The 6,947-nt window shown below is 59.6% G+C and overlaps 1 protein-coding gene across 5 annotated transcripts in view; it reads right to left on the bottom strand.

Moving 5' to 3' along the window:
• Positions 1 to 6,947, bottom strand: part of SLC45A4 (solute carrier family 45 member 4) — a 73,100-nt gene continuing 66,153 nt past the window's right edge. For 3 of the 5 annotated variants that reach the window (XM_030304588.2, XM_030304589.1, XM_030304587.1), the window contains 4 exons: positions 5,637 to 6,673; positions 4,938 to 5,037; positions 3,715 to 3,926; positions 1,419 to 1,778 (listed from right to left, as the gene is read on the bottom strand). In XM_030304588.2, coding sequence (XP_030160448.1) covers positions 1,419 to 1,778; positions 3,715 to 3,926; positions 4,938 to 5,037; positions 5,637 to 6,673 — 1,709 coding nt within the window. Of the gene's footprint in view, positions 1,779 to 1,886; positions 1,967 to 3,714; positions 3,927 to 4,937; positions 5,038 to 5,636; positions 6,674 to 6,947 lie in introns of all 5 variants that reach the window. The other 2 variants (XR_003966421.1, XM_030304590.1) reach the window with 2 other exon arrangements.

Below are 6,947 nucleotides of genomic sequence, written 5' to 3'. Positions count from 1 at the left end.
TTCTTTTGAATACACAGAAAATTCAAGTAATTTATTTAAAAACTGCTTAGTCTCATCTTGAAATATATATATATAGATATATATTTGCTTTAGAATGATCATATTGCAGCATGGTTCCTCATGCATCTTAAAGTTCTTTATTTAAAAAAACTTGAGGCAGCAAAGTATCACCACTGTCTGTGTCCAGGTGACACCAGGAGGCTTAGACTGACCATTCCAAGTAAGAGAAGCAGAAACCGCTGAGTTATAAAGAGACTGTGGTTTGAAAAGCATTTCCAAGTAGCTGCAGCATCTGATGACCGCACTTCCCCAAGGTCCGCGTCTGGCTCATACGCGGAAAGCAGAAACGGGGCAGAGTCCTCCGGGGGGGCGGCCCTTCCTTCCGTCCCGGACACCTGGCGACCGTTCGGGTTCCGGCGTCAAGCGGGGTGAGCAGGCGAAGAGGTCAGAAGAGGTCAGAGGCGGCCCAGCAGGAGCTCACACGCCCGGGGCCGCCGTCCCACACACCCGAGGTAGGCCTGGCGGCAGGACCCAGGGGGCGAGGCCACTCCTGGAGCTCTGCCCTCATGATTTCCCCAGCAAACGGTTTAAACACGAGTCAAAGTGCAATGAAGAGCCCACAACCTCTCCGGGGAGCTTCGGACAAAGACGACGGGGTCGGGGGGCCGGGGGGCCGGGGGGTCGGGGGTCGGGGCACGGACACGCGCGTGCACCTGCCTGGGCCCTGCCTCCCCCGGGCGCTGGTGGGGGGCGGCCGCCACCTCCCGCTGCCCAGAGGCAGGGCTGCCCCACGCACCATCTGTCAGAATCTCTGAGGACAAGAGGAAATGCTGTTACTCCTAAGAAAACCAGTTTTGAAAGGAAAACTTTTCTTCTAAAATAATCATAAAGGAAAATACTCTCCAATAGCTGCAGCACCAACAAGACAGGAGATCTGACAGAAAGTCCAGATACCTGCAGGCGTCCAGAGAGAACGTGATAAAGAGATTTTAGTCCCGGACTGCGTGACTGCCACCTGGAGTACTCAGGTAACAAACGGCCAAGGACAGCAGGTTATTTTGGTTTTCAATTGTAACCTTAGAAATGAACATCTTATTTTTCTCTAAACTGCTTGTCGCTATTGTAAATCTGGTTGATAATTTAAAAACATGCAGAATAATATACCTGCAGAATGAAAGAGGTGAAATTACAAGATCTCTTTCAATTAAAAAAAAAAAAAAAAAGATTTCAAATGATTTTCTTTAATCGTGGACAAAGTAATTAGCGTGGTGTTTTTGCCTAGCGGCCCGACCCTACCCTACAGCTACCGCGTCTCCACCCGTCTCGCGAAGGAACTCGGGCTCGAGCGCGGCCACCGAAGCAACGGCGACCGCCCCGCCCGCCACCCCCCCTGGAATGTGTGCGCGCAGGGGTGAGGCTCAGACCATCGACTCCGTCTCCACCTTCCTCGGCTGGCCCTCCTTCCTGGTCAGCCTCAGGACGGTGGGCTTCTCGCCGCCGCCCCCGCTCTCCCCCGAAGGCTGGGAAGACAGGCCTTTCTGCTCCTCCTTGACCTCTACCGACACGTCTGGGTAGATCACCAGGAACGTGGCCGTCAGGAAGCCCAAGAAAGAGCCCACGGAGGCCACCATGGGGATGACGCGCACGGTCCCGACGGCGTCGACCACACCCCCGAGGGCGGACGCCACCAGGATCTGGGAGATGTACACCTGGCAGGAGAGGATGGCACAGTCTATGCCAAAGCCACGCTTGGAGCTCCCAGGGCTGTGGTGGACGTACTGCAAGAGAAGAGAGCGGGACAGTGAGGGCCGTGGGGCGGTCGAACCATCAGCCAACATGCCCGTGGCTTGAATATTAGCTCAGAAGAGTCTGGAAACGCAACTTGCCTTCCTCTCAGCTGCTTGGCGACCACTCAGCCTGTCTCCCCGACCCCGTCCCACTTCTATTCAACACTGTATTGGAGGTTCTGGCCATTGCAATAAGGCAAGGAAAATAAATAAAACGTATTAAGGATTGGAAAAGAAAAAATGAATCTCATTATACGCGGATGATGTGATTGGAAATGAAGTCCAAGAGAATCTATCGGTATGCTGTAAGAATTAACAGAAAAACATACCCTATCTATGGACAGAAAGGCTCATCACTGGAATGTTTTTGAATCTCCCCAAAATTGATCTATGCGATCAGTGTGTTTCCAATTAAGCCCAGAAGCTGATTCTAAACATATAGATGAAAAGTCAGGGGTCAAGAACGCCCAAGACGATCTTAAGGAAGAACAAAACTGGAGGACGCACACTACCAGCTCCTGGGTCCTATCACAAAACGACTTAGAACAGGGTAACCCTCGTCTGAGGACAGACCGACCGACGGAAGAGATACAGGGAGCAGAAACACCACCCCCCCCCACCCCCGATGAGGACCCGACGTAGGACAAGGATGCCACCAGAGTGCGGGTGGGGACCACGTGACCCTTAACGTTAAGCGGCTACCCGTCCGCGGGAGAACGAGGTCACACTCTTCTGCCTCAAACCACACACACGCACCCTGCATCCCAGGCGGACCGCAAGCGCGCACGGGACGAGGGCGCCGCCAATGCCACCGCCAGAGGAACAGGGCGATACCCGCGGCCATTCGGTGCCAGGGGCAAAGGAGTAAAGAACCGCCCTCTGCAAGCACGGGAGGGAAGCACGGGTGTGAAGTAACAGCAGACGTTCCAGGCACAAAAGGTTCAGACGCTGGCCAGGGGGCCGCGTGGTGCTACAGCCGCTGGGCCGAGGGCCAGCGTCACTCGGCTGCCTGGTCTGCGCCGTTTTCTCAAATTTGTTGCCCAAAACTCCACTCAGCTGTTCATTTACAACCTGTGCTCTTTTTCTGTAGTCACGTGATATACTCTGACCCAAAAGCTTATTTAACAAATAACGCTGTGATTTCGATTTTCGTTAGTTTGGTATTTGGCAGGTACCTAATCACGGTGGATTAATTTTGCTTTTATAATTGCCCAAGGGAAGATTAAACACAGTCTAGGTGCAGAGGGCAAGAAACAGGAGCTTTTTGGGGTTTCTTCCTTCACTTTCAGGGTCATGGTCTACACCTGCACTGAGGCCACTGAGCACTGTGAAAGACGGCTGGTCTGAAATGAGAGGTACTGTATGCACGTGGGAATAACGGTTTTGGAGGTGCTGAGATAACAAGACTATGCTGCTGAAGGGACTTCGCCTCTTTCCTCCCTGTTTACACACAGCCACTCCAATGCGGACCGACCCAGGCGGCTCACGCTCTACTGGACGGGACATGCTGGCCCAGCTCCCCTCCGCAGGGGTCTGTGAGGGGATATTAGGGGGCAGGCAGCCTCCTAGGTGCCCGACCCAAATCCCTCAAGAGGCAACCGACGCCTCCAGGCAGGTGCCAGGTGGGCCAGGCCACTGCAGGAGCAGACCTTTGTAGCCAGGAAGCCTGTGCCCCGGACCGACCCGAGCAGGTGGCAGCTTCGCCGGTCCCTTCAGGACCAAAGACCGGGGCGGGGGATCGTCCGTACCCCAAATGTCTCCCAAGTGCAAGGTGCGGAGCTCTGCCTACAGATGAGTGGAGAACGAGCGTGGGCTTTGGAGCCGAATGGGTCTGACGCTCTGACCTGGTGTACCTTTCAGGCGGGTGACCTTGCGCCCCAGTGCCTCATCCACGGCACCCCTCCCACCCGCCGCCCCCAGGACGCACCTCCTTGATGTCGTGGTACTGCCCGAGCAGAGCGTAGGGGCAGTAGGAGATGCTCATGGAGACGATGCCCATGGTGCTGATCATGATCATGGCGACGTAGACGTCGGCGAACATGGCCATCACGGCCGTGCCGATGGAGAAACCCAGCGTCCCCAGCACGTAGATGACCCTGATGCTCAGGTCGTAGTTGTCCAAGTACTTCTGTAACAGCGCTGTGGAAACAGCGTGGCCACGGGACAGTGACCGACAAGGCCCTCAGCCGGACACTCGCCTCACTCCTGCCGGGCTCCCTCCACTGTCCCTGGCCACCTCTGCCACCCCGAGGCCCTCCTCCCACCACACCGCTGCCCGTTGGCCCCCACCACGCTCGCAGCTCGCCCTTGTGCCTCCCTCAACTCCCGGGGGCTCCAGCATCTCAGAAGGAAGTCCGCCCTCCGGGTCCCAGAGCCCGTAGCCTCTTTCTGCCCTGCAGGCCGCCTTGCGCCCAGACCCTTCCCACCAGTCCAGACCCATTCGCTGGCCTTCGCCAGCCTCATGCCCAGTCTTGATTTGGAATCTCAAGTTGTGGCTCGTTTCCTCACAGGAGAAGCCTGGGTCCAGATGGACGGACTCCTGCTCACTCTTCCTGACCCAACGGCTTAATGTCACCTCCCCCACGAAGTGTCTCCGGTGCCTTCCTGGGAACTCCTCTGACAGAGCACGGACGGTGCTGCCTGTTGGTCAGGCTGGCTTCCCGCTGCCTTGTGGCCTTGACCTTGGAAACCCTCAAGTCCAGGCTGGGCTGACAGGAAGCTGGAGGCCTCCTCCACGGTTTGGAGTAGAGGGTGGGCAGGACCCAGACCAGACCTGGTTAGGAGACCCCCGACCCCGACTGCGCCCACGTCCAGAACGTGTGCCAGGGCGCGCTGCTCCCGGGAGCGAAGCCTGTCCCCTCCCTCCTCACAGACAAAACCACACCTCCAGGGAAAGGCCTCTGCTCTGCGACAGGCTGCTCCCACAGCCGCAGGCCCCAAACACGCCTCACGCCTCCACTCCCAGGCTCACGGGGACAGCTCCTGCAGGCCCACCATCGCCCCGAGCCCGGCCCTGTCCAGAGCACCCCCGTCTGAGGAACCCCTGGACAGGAACTAGCACGCGGAGGGCAGCCCGTGTGGGATCTCGGGACGCCCCATCCTAGACTCTCAGGTGCAGGACGCTGTTGCCCCCACGTGGGGACCGCTTACCTGAGCAGATCGCGCCGGTGGCCGCGTAAATCACCAGGCCCCAGCACCCCAACTTCACGCCGGCGTTGTAGGCCTGCCAGGCGGTCGAGTTGGAGGGGGCCTGTTCCAGAAATGAAATTGGGGATCAGGGCGGCCAGGAATCACGCGCCACACTCTTTGGGGAAAGGAAGTCACTTTCCCTCTCAACTGCGGGCGAGCCGTTTACTTTGAAACCAGCGACAGACACTACCATGATGGGACGCTCCGCCACAGTACGGCCGCTCGCAGTGGCGTCTGCAACCCCTCCCAGCCTCACGCCTGCCCCGCAGGGCAGCTGGAGGGTGAGGGACCGCGTGGAGGCGGGGCCGTCTGGCCCAATTCCAGGCAACACAGCACAGGCGTGGGCCAGGCCACAGGGGACAGAGGCGGGTCCCTGTCCCCAGCCACCACCATCTGGGGCAGGGTCTGTGCACGGCAATCGGGCCTGGGAGCGGCTCCTCCCCCGTGACGCCCTTCTGGACCCCTAACCACGGCACCAGGAGCACGCGCTGGCCGATGCCCACCGTGGGCCTGCCCCCCGGCCGCAAGGGCGCCGGGGCACCAAGGGGGAGCGGGCAGCGGACGCAGCCTCCCCGACGCGGTGCGCCGGGCCGTCGGCACTGCCGGCTGCCCCCACGTCGCCGTCCCTCCCAGCCCCAAAGCGGGGCCCCGGGCACTCACCTTGGGGTCCCCTTCGAAGATGACCTGGCCCATGAAGTCGGTGTAGAAGACGGCCTCGGCGATGACGGAGAACCAGGTGAGCAGGTGGCAGAGGCACAGCCGCGTCAGCTCCTTGGGCATCTTGAGCATGGACAGCCAGAGCAGCCGCACGGTGGTCTCGCCCTCCCCCTCCTCGCTCTCCGTGTCCCCGCTGGAGGTGGTGGCCCCGCTCTGGTTCCGGTGCCGGCACCGCTGCCGCTGCTGCTTCTGCAGGTCGTACAGGTCGCTCATGCTGCGCGAGGGCTTGATGAGGACCACGGCGTTGGCCCGTCGGTAGCGGTAGCAGTTGGACCCGATCTTGCCGTAGTAGGAGAAGGTGCTGGAGGCCTGCCGGTGGAACATGTGCCTCCGCCGCCTCATGGAGCCGGATGCGGCCGTGGGTTTCGGGGCCACCCTGGTGTAGCCCCCGAGGCTGTCCTTCGGGGGAGAGCCACTGCCGTTGGGGACTTTGGCTTCGTTCAAGTGATTATCGAGCAGCGTCGCGTCCTCCTTTGCGGTTTCCCTGAGCACGGAGGCCAGGCGGTACGGCCTGGTCCAGGGAAGCTCCTGGCTGCTGCTGCGGGGGGTGCTGGGGTAGGAGCCGTCGTGGAAGATGGAGGGCTCGATGTCGGGCAGGAAGGGCAGCTCGGGTTCCAGGTCCAGGGCAGCGTCCGGCACGTGCAACACAGAGTCGCTCTTGCTCCGCACCATGTCCACACCCAGGAAGTCCAGGGAGAGCTCGTGCTCGGACTGCACCTCCTCCGGGAACAAGGCGACGCCTCCATCCAGAACATTCACGCGGGCGGCGGGGGGCAGGGTGCCGGCCGCCTCCCCACCCCGCTCTTGCGGGGGGCTGTACTGCTCTTCCTCGATGCTGAACAGGTGCAGGGCCACCGACACCACAAAGATGATGGCCGCGAAGAAGAAAAGCACCTGGTTCTGCGTCCGGAACCAGTCGCCCAAGAAGGTCTGGGTCCAGTCCAGCCCCCCCAGCACATAGCCGATGGCCCCGCCGAGGCCTGAGCAGGCGAGAGAGACAGAGGAAGCCCGTGAGCGGTGTAAGGTGCCTTGGCACCGCCTCCCGAAAGAAGAGGAGAGGCTAGGAAAGATCTAGAAGGTCTTTCACCCTTAATCACAGGCCAAGGGCGCCACTCATAGCTATGTTCTGGGTCAGCACAAGTTTGGGGGCTGGAAAGTGAGAAAATGGGAGGAAAAACAAGACAAGAAACTACAGCTGACCTTAAGTCTGGCGTTTTGACCTAAGAGACTCCTGCCTAAGGAACCAGAAGCAGG

The sequence above is a fragment of the Lynx canadensis genome, chromosome F2 (genome assembly GCF_007474595.2).
Source record: "Lynx canadensis isolate LIC74 chromosome F2, mLynCan4.pri.v2, whole genome shotgun sequence".
In the NCBI taxonomy this organism is placed as follows: Eukaryota; Metazoa; Chordata; class Mammalia; order Carnivora; family Felidae; genus Lynx; species Lynx canadensis.
The sequence above is the reverse complement of the archived record's forward strand: the minus strand, read 5'-3'. Positions and strand labels throughout refer to the sequence as shown.